The sequence below is a fragment of the Pelobates fuscus genome, chromosome 1 (assembly GCF_036172605.1).
Source record: "Pelobates fuscus isolate aPelFus1 chromosome 1, aPelFus1.pri, whole genome shotgun sequence".
Lineage (NCBI taxonomy): Eukaryota > Metazoa > Chordata > Amphibia > Anura > Pelobatidae > Pelobates > Pelobates fuscus.
In genome coordinates, this window is record NC_086317.1 from 393075555 (window position 1) to 393090521 (window position 14967).

A 14967-nucleotide genomic window follows, 5' to 3' on the forward strand; every position below is an offset into this window, starting at 1 on the left:
GAAGGTTTCTTTCATTTGGAAGAAGATAGCTTCCATTGATTTCTACCAGAAGGTGTTAGTGCATCATCAATCAAGGATTTTAATGCATCTTATATCATTGAGAAACTGGTCTTGATTTAATGTTTTTGAATAAACTTTAAATAAACTAAGATCATGAAAATTTTTTTTTTTTAAATATTTTGATATTGTGACAATGATATTTAGTATTTTAAAATGTAGAAAACATCTAAAAGTGTATCCAAAAATATAAACAATTTGAAAAGATTTACCAACAATATTAAATTGAGGCCTAAAGTTGCAAAGTAAGAATTGTAATATATTTAAAGTTTTACTCATCATTTTTTATATCCACGCAGTGTTACAAATCTAAGTGAATGGTTACATTATCCCACGAGCTGGTTTGGGTGCAGAGCGGCATAATAAATAGTCAGAGAGGACTGTGGGAAGGTAAGATACAGGAATGTAGTAGAACTTGCAATCCCAGCCAGGGGAGTATCGTGTCCAGGGGTAAACGGCAGTGAGAGCATGTTCCATGCAGTCTGTGACTCCAGTCAATTTAGGATTGGCACAGCCCATTAGTAATTCTAAATTCTCAGCATCTGTGTACATAAAAAATAAAATAATAAAACAAAAAGGTTATTTCTTTGGCCAACTTAAAAAAACAACAACAAAAAACACAACTTAAAGGAACACTCTGGTCACCATAACAACTTAATCTAAATAAAGTTCTTATGGTGCCAGAAGGCCCCCAGGCACTTTACCTTAAGGGGTTAAACGGTTCAATTTTTTTAACCCCAAAGGTGGCCTAAAGGTGCCAGATCGCCAGGTTCCCAGCAGCATCCCACAAGTACCATTTTTATGTATGGAGAGCTAATTATTGGCTTAGAGCGTTAATTTCAGAAGCAGGATGCCACTGGGGAAACTGGAGATCCAGCACTGTAGGCAACTTTAAGGGTTAAAAAACATTTGAGAACACTTTAACCCCTTAAGGTAAGAAAGCGTTCTGGGACCTCCTGGCACGTTAACAAACTTTAGTTAGATTAAATTGCTATGGTAACTGGAGTGCTCCTTTAACTAAAATAAATAACCATTTTCCATATTTTCCATGTTATCTTCCTTAGGTCTTGATTTAATAAGCTTTCTAAGTTACTTATCTGCAGATGTTACTGTTAAAGTCCATGGAAATGTTTGTAGATAAATCATTTGGAAAGTTTTTCTAACCATATTGAATTACTTAGAAATCTGATTAAATTGAGGCTTTAGCCTGGTAAAAGAAAACTAAATCTAGTGATCATTCATTAAAATGTAAAATTACACTTCTGATGAAACCTCCAAGGTGGATTTTTTTGCCTATTGGGATTTGTTTTTTTATATATTGATGATTTATAAATTGTAATAAAGTTAATCTTTTTTAGATCTAATTTATTTTGAATTTGAATTTTACTTTGCTTCTTACCTGCCTCCCTGTTTTGGGAACCATTGTTCAAGAGTACATTATTACAAACTGAGATAACTGAGATTTGCTTTACAAACATTGATACATTATCATGAGATGTTGATCACACACACCTTTTGGTTATACATTTTTAAAACACTATATTTAATCCAAAGGGTAACATCCTAGTAAACATTGTTCCATTTGTATTTTAACAATTGACAGACAAAAAGATTTCACTTATACTTCGGTAAATGGCCCTTTATAATGTAAAATAGTGTAAATATTACAGAACCGATAATTAATCTATCCTAAACAATGGCTGAAGGACAAAGTAGTTGGCTAATTGTGTCTGTTGGCCACTTTAATACATCTTCCTTGTTTTTGTATGCAGATGTAGCAGTCTATTATTTAGAAATGTGAGACAACTTTAACCATAACTTTTAAATGAACACTATTATAAAAGAAAAAATATACAATTATTATTATTATTATTATTATTATTATTATTATTTATAAAGCGCCAGCAAGCTCCGTAGCGCTGTACAATGGGTGGACTAGCAGACAAGTATCTGTAACCAGACGGGTTGGACACAAAGGAACAGAGGGCACTGCTCAATGAGCTTACATGCTAGAGGGAGTGGGGTAATGTGACAAAAAAGGTAAGAGTAGGGTAAAAAAAGTAGGTTGCTAGGATAGTGTTAATTGAGGGCTTAGTGTTTTGTTTTGTTGACAGTTTCAGGAGAGGAATCGGAGTGTGGGAAAGTTGTTCACAGTTTAATTGATATGTCTTCCTAAAGAAGTAAGTTTTCAAAGATATTTTGAAGGATTGGAGATTGGGTGAAAGTCTAACAGAGAGGGGAAGGGCGTTCCATAGGAACGGTGCAGTCCTAGAGAAGTCTTGAAGGTGAGCATCAGAGGTAGAAGTACAAACAGAGGTTAGACATAGTTCTCCGGCAGTCCGTAGGGGCCTAGATGGGACATATTTGTGTAATAGTGATAAGTAGGTAGGAGCAGAATTGTGTAGAGATTTTTAAGCAAGTGTCAGGATCTTAAATTGAGTCCTATATCTTATGGGAAGCCAACGTAGGGACTGACAAGGGGGTGAAGGGAGAGGCGTGGGAGGTACTGGCAGACAGGAAGATGAGCAACGCCGCCGCATTCATTATACACTGTAAGAGGGCAAATTGGGAGCCCGTAAGACCAATAAGAAGCGGATTACGGTAGTCAAGGCAAGAGAGGACATCGTCATGGACATGCACCTTTGCCGTATCAGGTGCTAAATAGGGTCAGTTGCGCGCAATATTTTTGAGATGGAAGCAGCAGGACTTGGCAATTGATTGGACATGAGGGGTGAAGGAGAGGTCGGAGTCAAAGAGAACACTTAGGCAGCGAGCCTTACAGGAAAAGGTGGCGCCATTTATGTGGAGGGACACAGACAAGGGAGTGGCAACACTTGAGGGAGGAAAGACCAGAAGTTATGTTTTGGACAGGTTTAGTTTAAGGAAATGAGCAGCCATCCAATTAAAAATAGCAGAGAGGCAGTCAGAGACACGAGTCAAGAGGGGTGGTGACAAATCAGGGAAGGACAGATAAATTTGCTTGTCATCCATATAAAAATTATACTGGAAACACAAGGAGCTGATGAGTTTACCAAGGAAGGCAGTGGGGATTGAGAACAGGGGACCGGGTAGACCCTTGGGGAACACCAACAGAGAGGGAATGGGGAGAAGAGGCAGAGCCAGAGAAAGAAACACTGAATGAGCACTGGGAGAGGTAGTAAGAGCGGTATCTCGTAGACAGAGATTACAGAGGATGAGAAGAAGCTACTGATGTCAAAAGCAGCAGAAAGGTCGAGGAGAATTAGGAGACAGTAGTGGCCATGGGATTTTGCAGTGATAAGATCATTGGATACTTTGGTCACAGATGTTTCAACAGAGTGACGAGCGCAGAATCCAGATTGAAGCAGGTCAAGCAGAGAGTAGGATTCGAGGAAGTCTGTCAATCTCACATACACAACTCTCTCAAGGATCTTTGAGACAAATGGCAGTAGCGAGATAGGGTGGTAGTTGGGCGGGGAATTTGGGTCAAGGTTGGGCTTTTTCAGAAAAGGGTTACGGTTGCATGTTTAAAGGGTAAACAATACACCATGATTTGTGAAGCTAATGCTAAACACAGGAATTCAAATTAAAACAGTGTGAATTTTCAATAGTTTTTAGTCATGTAAATGTTCTATATAGAACAATACAACTCTTCCCTTCTGATAGTGCAGTTATTGTAGACTTGGGCATTCATATTCAGACACATGTATTTTCGGTCGAAAATTGCCATTTTTTTCCAGTCATCTGAATACCGAATAACAAATGGGGAGCCAAACAATAAAACTCTTCCCTTCTGATATGTGCAGTAATAGTACTGCATATGAACCATTGAAAAGGAACCAAAAATTTGAATCCACAGAGGTCATTATGTAAATACAAAAACATGATCCAATATTGCCATCTTGTGGCCAAAAATTACTATTGAATGAGGGTAAAGCCTACCAAAGAAAAATCACTCCCAATATAGGAGGAACACAAGTTATTTTATCCACTATTATGTTTTTATGGTGTAGGTTGCAGATATTAGAAATAAGAACAATGTATGAACCAATGTGACATGCTGCACTATTAATGTTATTACATGTATTGTGAAACTTTTTGCTTAAGACTGCACGAACTCTAACACAATGTGGCATACCAGGGGCGGCACCCAGGGCGGATCCTATATTTGGCACTTTTCCCCTCCCTCCCGCTTAAAAAATGTAAAAAAACAGCCACCATTTTTTTAATGTATTTAGCACCGAGCAGTGTTTTTGTATGGAGTATGTGTTTGCACGTATTGGATCTTTGAGACAAATGGCAGTAGCGAGATAGGGTGGTAGTTGGGCGGGGAATTTGGGTCAAGGTTGGGCTTTTTCAGAAAAGGGTTACGGTTGCATGTTTAAAGGGTAAACAATACACCATGATTTGTGAAGCTAATGCTAAACACAGGAATTCAAATTAAAACAGTGTGAATTTTCAATAGTTTTTAGTCATGTAAATGTTCTATATAGAACAATACAACTCTTCCCTTCTGATAGTGCAGTTATTGTAGACTTGGGCATTCATATTCAGACACATGTATTTTCGGTCGAAAATTGCCATTTTTTTCCAGTCATCTGAATACCGAATAACAAATGGGGAGCCAAACAATAAAACTCTTCCCTTCTGATATGTGCAGTAATAGTACTGCATATGAACCATTGAAAAGGAACCAAAAATTTGAATCCACAGAGGTCATTATGTAAATACAAAAACATGATCCAATATTGCCATCTTGTGGCCAAAAATTACTATTGAATGAGGGTAAAGCCTACCAAAGAAAAATCACTCCCAATATAGGAGGAACACAAGTTATTTTATCCACTATTATGTTTTTATGGTGTAGGTTGCAGATATTAGAAATAAGAACAATGTATGAACCAATGTGACATGCTGCACTATTAATGTTATTACATGTATTGTGAAACTTTTTGCTTAAGACTGCACGAACTCTAACACAATGTGGCATACCAGGGGCGGCACCCAGGGCGGATCCTATATTTGGCACTTTTCCCCTCCCTCCCGCTTAAAAAATGTAAAAAAACAGCCACCATTTTTTTAATGTATTTAGCACCGAGCAGTGTTTTTGTATGGAGTATGTGTTTGCACGTATTGGCATTTGAATGCAGGCATGCATTTTTCTTTAGTGTGGTTTTTGAATATGGTGGTGTGCTTTTATGTAGTGTTGACATTTGGATGCAGGGTTGTATTTGTGTGTAGTGTAGGCGAAATACTGAGATTTATGCCCATATACACATATACTCACATATACACACACACAGACACATAGGTACACACATGCAGTTACATAGAAACACAGTCATACACAGATACAGACAAACACTGACACACACACATACAGACACAATGATACAAACACAGACACACACTGTCCAATGAAGAGATGGAAACAAATATTATTTATGGTTATAGAAAAGACACTTAATACAGATTTTATTCACAGACAAAGAGCATTAAAAAAAGACTTCTTACACACACTTGGAAGTCAGCTGTTAAGGGAGACAGAGCAGCAATGATTGTATGTTTAACCATTGCTTTGCTTGTCTGAAACTGTGAGTAGCTTGTGTTATTGATCCTAGTGGGAGACTAGTGAGGTGATTAGGTTGTTCATTTGTGATATTTTTAAAATTTATTGTGAGATTTGCGGTGTGTTTGAGTGCTATATCTTGTACTTTGCAAATTGAAATACTGTATGTGGCAATTTACTGCAGAAGTGAACCCTGGCTGACTGAGAATGGCAGGTCTTTAAGATCTTACAATGAAAATCCAGTTTTTCTGAGCAGCAATAGTATTGTTGCAGGCAGGTAGCATCATTAAAGATAAAAGCCTTTTTTTGGTTGGTGACAGTGGGTAGGAGGGGCTGACAGTGGGTCAGAGGGGGTGACAGTGGCGCTGAAAGTGGATCAGTGGAGATGACAGTGGGAATGACAGTAGGTCAGAGGAGGTGACAGTTGTGGTGACAGTGGGTCAGTGGATGTGGCAGTGGGGCTGACAGTGGGTTACAGTTGGGCAGATAATGGGTCAGAGAATGGAACAGTGGGGCTTACAGTGTGTCAGAGAAGGTGACAGTGGGTCAGAAGAGGAGACATTAGGGCAGACAGTTGGTCAGAGGAGGTGACAGTAGAACAGTGGAGCTGACAATGAGGGTGACAGTAGGTATGACAGTTGGTCACGGGGGAGGACAGTGGGTCAGATGGGGAGACAGTGGGTCAGAGGTGGTGACAGTGGGTCAGAGGATGGGGCAGTGGGGATGACAGTGGGTCAGAGGGTGTGACAGTGGGACTGACAGTGGGGCTGACAGTTTGTGTGGGGAAGCCGTGTTTCAGTGAACAGCCTCTCCACACTGAATAGTTTCAAATACATGTTTTTCCAAGTATTAAATTCCCTCATGATCTGGTGTGCTCTATCCTTGGTGGTCTGATGCTATAGCCATCTTGTCTTCAGCTCCACCGGGTGCTGAGCAGCAGACCATGTGATATGAGTCTCAAAAACTGGAGGCATTGAGACTGCTTGGAGTGGCCTTACACCCAGTGGCACACAGAGCAAGCCACCAGGCCCGCTCCTGGTGTCGGGTCCTCGGTCATGGACCAAACACCCAACATATCAGACTGCTCTATGGAGATTTAGACGGCTGCGAGGCCCCAGTCAGCGCGACGTTAAAGCGCGTGTGTATGGGGAGGGCTCACAGTGTGTGGGGATGTCAGTGTGTGGGGAGGTGACAGAGTGTGTGTTGGTGAATGACAGTGTGTGGGGGGGGGGTGACAGTGTGTGTGAGGGTGACAGTTTGTGGGAAGGCTATTTTTACTGACCAGCCTCCCCACACCAAATTACCTTTTTTTTTTTTAATGTCGTAATTGATTCCCTGGTGGTCCAGTGGTCTCCCCCCCCCTGATGGTCTGGTGGGATAGCTATCTGGTGTGAAGCTCTGCCTGGTGCAGAGCTGCAGACCATGTGGTAGAGCTCTTGTGAGCTCCAGCATTTGAAGTGTCAGAGATTGCAGAGGTAACCCTTGGCAACGCTCTGATTGGCAGAGTTTACAAGATCTCTACCCCATGGTTTGCAGGTCTGCACCCAGAGGAGCTGCAGACCAGAGGCTGTTCTGGGCTCTCTGTACCTGGGCAGGCTGAGTGGAGGGGAATGCTCCTTGCAGCATACAAGGCAAGTCGCTGGGACCCATCCTGTGTTGGGCCATCGATCATGGCCCGAGAACCTGACGGATCAGTCTGCTTGAAGGAAAGTTAGGCTGCCGTGAGGCCCTATTTAAACTTACCTCTAGGGAGGCCCTAGTTAGACGTACAGGAGTGGTAGAATACTGCTCCTATCAAAGTGTTTCCCGGGGCCATAGCCCTATTGGGACCCTTGCAAGGGTACAGTCAGACTCTTTATCATTCATTAAATTGAAAAAAGGAAAAAACAAAAAAAAATTATCTCTTGTCTAGATAGCTATAATGATAATGCTAATACGCCAACTTTAATTCACTGATTTAGAATTGTTTTATTATAATTTTTTTCTGAGAATGATTATTTTATTTGCACTGTGCTTCACTGCCATTATTTGTGCTTTGCAAATTGCAAGCATATCCCTCAGTAATATGCAGAGTCTGGCAGTTTACTACACAAGTGAATTTTTTTGCTCTTTGTAGAAAACAAGTATTCTAGAATGTGATGTGTTAGTGATTGATAATGTTTTCAAATGCCTTTCACTGTACTGGGTTTGCCTTTATTGGCTTAATTTTTGGTGGAAGTGATGAGTGGATGGTCATTTGCCCACTCACATTTACATTTACATCTTTTTTTTATCCGCTTTTTTAAAAACTAAATTCCATATTTACTAAACTATATTCCAATGGAAAAACGTCTCACCTGAAAAAAAAATTCAAACTCACGTATAGTTACAACTTTCTTTTGCCATTCAAATTGAATTTGTGAAAATGAATAATTTAGTGAAAGTGTCCCTCTAATGCTAGGTATAGAAATAAGCATTACTGCATATATCTAATTACTACTGCATATTACCGGTAATAACTAAGCTAAATCTTCACTATATAACCTTTTAAAAATATGTTGAATGTTTCTTTCATTCCTTTCAATTAAACATAAGTGTGCATATAGTCTTACATTGCTGGAAATACTGTTCTCCATATGACTCCTTTATCTCTGCACTGGTATTCTCCCATAATTGATGCAGGGCCTTTAAATGTGGCCCAACTGCAACAATTCTAGTTTTGAAACAACCAGGTTCTATGATGGAAACTTTGACCCCAAAATCACGCATTTCCCTTCTGTAATGAGAAGATAATTAAATAAATTAATACAAAAAAAAACAAACATTTGAACTCTAGGCAAATCACACTAGGTAGGTTACAAACCTGCATGTGAAATGGAAAAATCCATGCTGTGTTGATGGTTAAAACAGTGGTAATCTCATAGAAACTACTCACCAGTAAATGACCCTAGGCAAGACACCCATTTATATATATGAAAGCCCTGAACTAGGGCTGAAACGTTGACATTGGATTAACAGAAAATAAACGCCATTGCTTGGAAGACCTATTTTTTCTATTTTATTCTATTTTATATATATATATATATATATATAGTACTTGCAAGCGAGTGAAAGACAGGGCACGTCACAAACAAGAAGATGTTTTTATTTATATATTTTATATTTCTTTTTTATTATATTACAATGACACATTATTATAAATTATTTTATAAAGTCTTGTTTGCAATAATGCCTGCCTGAAACTGGTTGCAAGTACCGGTTGTTGCTATTGTTATTATATTTATTAGGATGATTATTATTAGCATTTATATAATGCCAACATATGCTGCAGCACTTTATAATTATAGACTGGGGATATTTTACAACAATTAATTAACATACAGAATACTGGCCTTGATTTTATCTTTTTGGATAAAATGTTAAAATTATTTTATATTTTTGGATTTTTACACAATAGGTGTGGAATATGTGGCGCTAAGTAGTAGGTATAAACAGTAGGTTTTAGCTGCTGAAAAACACTCTGTGGGTACTCCTCAAAAGCCCACCATACAAAGATAATCACCAAGATACAAAAAAGGTTTCAGGCCCAATTGGTGTTGCCACCCCTTGGGTCCTCTACCTTTAAGAGTGCAGCGCTGTGTTTGGTGAAGGATTACAGTAAATTACCTGTGGTTCAAAGACAGGTACCCTTTGCGTTCTCCAATATAGTGAATATACAAAAGAAAACAAGAATATATACAAATGATTGTGCAGTATATTAAACACTGTGGTTGGAAATTGAGTGAGTTCACAATTATGTCTACACTCACATTTTTTAGAGCCTTTTCAAGTGAATTAGGCTCTAAACTTGTGCACGTCTGTGTCTATAAAGGTAGATCACACGACCCCTCTCTCCAAGTTGGATGGTGTATTCTCCTCTCCACTCGGTATATGAAAGACACAGAATTAACGAGCTAAGTGTAGCATCCTTTGTAGTTTTTGTGAGTTTTTAAGAAATGAGATTAAAATGCTCACAAAAGGCTCTAAACAAGGTGAGCATTTTAATCTCATTTCTTAAAAACTCACAAAAACTACAAAGGATGCTACACTTAGCTCGTTAATTCTGTGTCTTTCATATACCGAGTGGAGAGGAGAATACACCATCCAACTTGGAGAGAGGGGTCGTGTGATCTACCTTTAAAGACACAGACGTGCACAAGTTTAGAGCCTAATTCACTTGAAAAGGCTCTAAAAAATGTGAGTGTAGACATAATTGTGAACTCACTCAATTTCCAACCACAGTGTTTAATATACTGCACAATCATTTGTATATATTCTTGTTTTCTTTTGTATATTCACTATATTGGAGAACGCAAAGGGTACCTGTCTTTGAACCACAGGTAATTTACTGTAATCCTTCACCAAACACAGCGCTGCACTCTTAAAGGTAGAGGACCCAAGGGGTGGCAACACCAATTGGGCCTGAAACCTTTTTTGTATCTTGGTGATTATTTTATATTTTTGGATAAACTTTTAAAATGTTATTTTAATATTTTGAAAATTACTTTAATATTTGGATATATTTGATATATATATATTTAAATATTTTCATAATTTGAAAAAAATATATATTTTTAAAGCTTATAGAAAAATATTAAATAATTTTAAAACGATTATCCAAAAACATTAAATCAAGGATGTTAATAGAGACAAGAGGTGAAGAAGGCCCTGCTCAAACAAGCTCACAATCCCGTTAAGCAGGGGCGTACCTAGAGCATATGGCACCCGGGGCGGGTCCTAGTTTTGGCACCCCCCTTCCCCCTGCACTTTAAAATGTACAAAACACCCACAATTGTTTTAATGTATGTAGCATTGAGCAGTGCTTGCATGTTTCAATGTAAGCATGCTTTTGTATGGAGTAAGTGTGAGTGAATGAATGGGTGTGTTTGTATGTAGTGTTGGCATTTTAATGCAGGCATGCTTTTGTGTGTAGTGTTGGCGAGATGCAGTGGTGTGGTTATATATAATGGTGATGTTTTAATACAGAGGTGTGTTTGTATGTAGTGTTTGCACTGGAATGCAGGGATGTGTTTGTGTGTAGTGTTGGCAAGATGCTGAGATGTTGGATTGCCATATTTAAGGAAACCAAATAAGGGAGCTATCTGCTAAACAGCACCCTAATTTGGTATCTTTACATATGGAATCTCACATAAGGGCACCAATTTAGGGAATTCTCTACTAAACAGCTAAAAGATCAAAATTTAAAAAGCCTTTTTCTTAATTTTAATCTTTAGGTTGTTTAGTAGATAACTCCCTAATTTGGTGTCCTTAATTATGTCAATCCCACATCCTAACATCCTAACAAATAAGTGAGTTATCTACTAAACAACCTAACAACCTGGTGACAGGGAGGGTGACTGGGGCGGGGGGTGACTGGTGACGGGGTGACAGGATGACTGAGGGAGGGGGTGACTGGTGACAGGGTGACTGGGGAGGGGGTGACTGGTGACAGAGTGACTGAGGGGGGTGACAGGGTGACTGAGGGGGTGACAGGGTGACTGAGTGGCTAAGGGGGGATGATAGAGTGACTGGGGGGTGACTGGTGACAGAGTGACTGAGGGGGGGTGACAGGGTGACTGAGGGGGGTGACAGGGTGACTGGGGGGGTGACAGGGTGACTGGTGACAGGGTGACTGGGGGTGACTGGTGACAGGGTGACTGAGGGGGGTGACAGGGTGACTGGGGGGGGTGACAGGGTGACTGAGGGGGGTGACAGGGTGACTGAGGGGGGTGACAGGGTGAGGGGGGGTGACAGGGTGACTGAGGGGGTGACAGGGTGACTGAGTGGCTAAGGGGGGATGACAGAGTGACTGGGGGGTGACTGGTGACAGGGTGACTGAGGGGGGTGACAGGGTGACTGAGGGGGGTGACTGAGGGGGGGTGACAGGGTGACTGGTGACAGGGTGACTGGGGGGTGACTGGTGACAGGGTGACTGAGGGGGGTGAAAGGGTGACTGGTGACAGGGTGACTGAGGGGGGTGACAGGGGGGGTGACAGGGTGACTGAGGGGGGTGACAGGGTGACTGAGGGAGGGGGTGACAGGGTGACTGAGGGGGGTGACTGATGACAGGGTGACTGAGGGGGGTGACAGGGTGACTGAGGGAGGGGGTGAGAGGGTGACTGAGGGAGGGGGTGACAGGGTGATTGAGGTGGGTGATAGGGTGACTGAGGGAGGGTGTGACAGGGTGAGGGGGTGACAGGGTGAGGGGGGTGACAGGGTGACTGAGGGGGGGTGACAGGGTGACTGAGGGAGGGGGTGAGAGGGTGACTGAGGGAGGGGGTGACAGGGTGATTGAGGGGGGTGATAGGGTGACTGAGGGAGGGTGTGACAGGGTGAGGGGGTGACAGGGTGAGGGGGGGTGACAGGGTGACTGAGGGGGGGTGACTGGTGACAGGGTGACTGAGTGGGGGGGTGTCAGGGTGACTGAGGGAGGGGGTGAGAGGGTGACTGAGGGGGTGAAAGGGTGACAGGTGACAGGGTGACTGAGGGGGTGACAGGGTGACTGGGGGGCTGACAGGGTGACAGGGTGACTGAGGGGGGTGACAGGGTGAGGGGGGTGACAGGGTGACTGAGGGGGGTGACAGAGTGACTGAGGGAGGGGGTGACAGGGTGACTGAGGAAGGGGGTGACAGGGTGATTGAGGGGGGTGACAGGGTGACTGAGTGGGGTGACTGATGACAGGGTGACTGAGGGGGGGGTGACAGGGTGACTGAGGGAGGGGGTGAGAGGGTGACTGAGGGAGGGGGTGACAGGGTGATTGAGGGGGGTGACAGGGTGAGGGGGGTGACTGGTGACAGGGTGACTGAGGGAGGGGGTGAGAGGGGGATGACAGGGTGAATGAGGGAGGGGGTGAGGGTGCATTTACAATTATATTAACTTACCATGATTCAGGGGCTGTCTCACTCCAGCCCAGGCAGTGCAGGAGGTGCAGGCAGAGTGGCCGCAGGGGAGAAACCTGGCAGAATACACACTCTGCGCCCCCTGCTGGCACACTCCATAACAGCATCCCTGGTGCTCAGTGATGACTCAGAACACAGGCTGGGAATCCCCTCCCTGTGCTCTGACTCACTCACTGAGCGCCGGAGCCGCGAGGGAGAGGACGACCAGCAGGAGGTACAGAGTGTGGCACCCCCCTACTGGATGGCACCCGGGGCGGACCGCCCTCCCCGCCCCCCCCTTAGTACGCCACTGCCGTTAAGATGTTCTAAAATACTATTGTTTTTTGTACCTTATTGCCACGAACAAAGCACTAAATCCTATGTTAGGAATCTACTGACTATATTGTATTTGCAGGTCCAATCAGTTTCTAGATTGCTTACCGTATGCTATCGGAGAATGCTTCTACAGCAGATTTTGAGATGCAGTATGCTCCACCAACTACCACTATTCTTCCAATAGCGCTAGAAACATTAACAATGCGTCCTTGAGCTTTTCTGATCATTGGCAGGAAATTCAGTGTTACATCGATTAAACCCATCAAGTTTATATCCAGCATTTTAGCAAAGTCTTCCTTTTTTTGCCATTCATTGGGAGACATTGGAGATCCGATCCCTGCATTATTCACTAGGCCCCATAGTCCTGCAAAATATAAAATAATAAAACTGTAAAAAGTATGATAAATGCTTGCTGGAGTAGTATTACTGTGATAGGGACCAGAAGAACCTGTCAATCAATTATCTGCTTAGACCTCCCAGTATGCAGCTGGCAAAGGGAGGTCTACGCTGAGGATTGATTGACAGGTTGAGGAAAGATCAACTTTTTAAAGAATATTAAATTAAAAACACAATATTTGTTAGCATTCTTATAGTGTGTAGATTAAATAATTTGCCTACGTTGTGCACTGTGACCATGGCAATTACACTCTAAAACTGTCACGTAGTCATCCGCACATGGAAATGTGGTTAATGGCATTTACTGTCCTGACAGGAATAGTTTTGCCGAGCAACTTTACCATCCTGACAGGAAAAGTTGTGCCGAGCAGCAATCATGCAAACCTGGTAATTACTTTTGGGGTCAAAGGTATTGTGCATGGCCAATCAAATCCACAGGAGGGTTTGTGCTGAGCAGCAATCATGCTCACCTGGTAATTGCCTTTGGGGTCAAAGGCCGATTACAGCCAATCGGATCCCAAGGAGGGGTACTTAAACAGAATTCTCCTCGTGCTCATTGCCCTGTCGTGGTTTCATGCCTATGGTTAACCAAAAGTGCGTTCCTGATCTTGATTTTCTGGTATTTGACTTTGGCTTTGTTTTGACTTCCTTGATATCTAGTATCCTTGATCTTTGTGTCTGATTCTGTGTCCCTGACCTCGGCTAGTATTTTGACTATTCTTGGAGACGTTAAATCCGGCCATTTTAAGGTCCGGTTATACATTATCCTTAGTCCTAGGTGTGACACAGTACTGCGTGCTGGTTCAATTTGTAATCCTGACAAAAACAACCTCAGATAATTCTGAGAAGAATTCCACATCTTATTGTTCTTACTGATAAGAATCTTTACTTCTACTATAGGCAAAGTCTTCTTTATTCAAGTCTACATGGGTGTCCTCTTGTTCTCTGTACATCTAATTCATCTTGTTGCAAATACTTGCCTGTTAGTCCACATATTGTACAGCGCTGAGTATTGTGTTTGTGCTTTATAAATAATAACAATAATGAATAGGTTACCAGAGAGTTGACTATACTGCTTGAGTTTTTTAATGATCTGCTAGATCGTTAATAAACACATTGAAGTTGGATTAGAACAGACTACAGAGGGACTCCAGTTACAAGAACTCTGTTAGCACAGCTTGAGATAAACCCTGCAATGCAACTATGAAAAACAGAACATATTAAATACATTGTCTCTGAAATGGGTTGAATACAATCAAGTATAACTTTTAATTATATTTTCTTCATGGTATGTTGTTATACTATGAACTTCCTGTTAATGGATGAAAGGATCTCTCCAGTCATATATAAAGCTATATAGTAAAATGTAATGATTAAATGATCAATAATTAGCATTGTTCTAAACTACACTGACACAATATTACCTTCAATATTCAAAAGTATATATTTATCTTAAATAAAGTTTGGAAAACGTACTGAATTTCCCTACGAAATGTTCTTGAGTTTTCTACTGGAGTACTATAAGTTGATAATTTAAAGGGTTTCCCTTTTGTGCAAAAATAGTCATTTAATTTTAAAGGCATATATAGGGAATGTACACTGTTGCTATGGTCAAATACAGCTCATGGGCTTCCAGTAGTGCATTATTAATACTCTTTATCATATTTAACACATAGAGTATGCTCTTAAAAAAATACTGTCTTGTGCAAATTAAAATATATCTATAATTTACAG

General features: G+C 41.4%; 1 protein-coding gene across 1 annotated transcript in view; it reads right to left on the reverse strand.

Annotated features, from left to right (window-relative positions):
* Positions 1–294: 294 nt before the first annotated feature.
* LOC134596304 (retinol dehydrogenase 7-like) overlaps positions 295–14967 on the reverse strand; it is a 57122-nt gene continuing 42449 nt past the window's right edge. Inside the window, exons 3-5 of the mRNA XM_063444761.1 lie at positions 12943–13201; positions 8197–8360; positions 295–599 (exon numbers count right to left, since the gene is read on the reverse strand). Coding sequence (XP_063300831.1) covers positions 379–599; positions 8197–8360; positions 12943–13201 — 644 coding nt within the window. The 3' untranslated portion in view covers positions 295–378. The remainder of the gene's footprint in view (positions 600–8196; positions 8361–12942; positions 13202–14967) is intronic.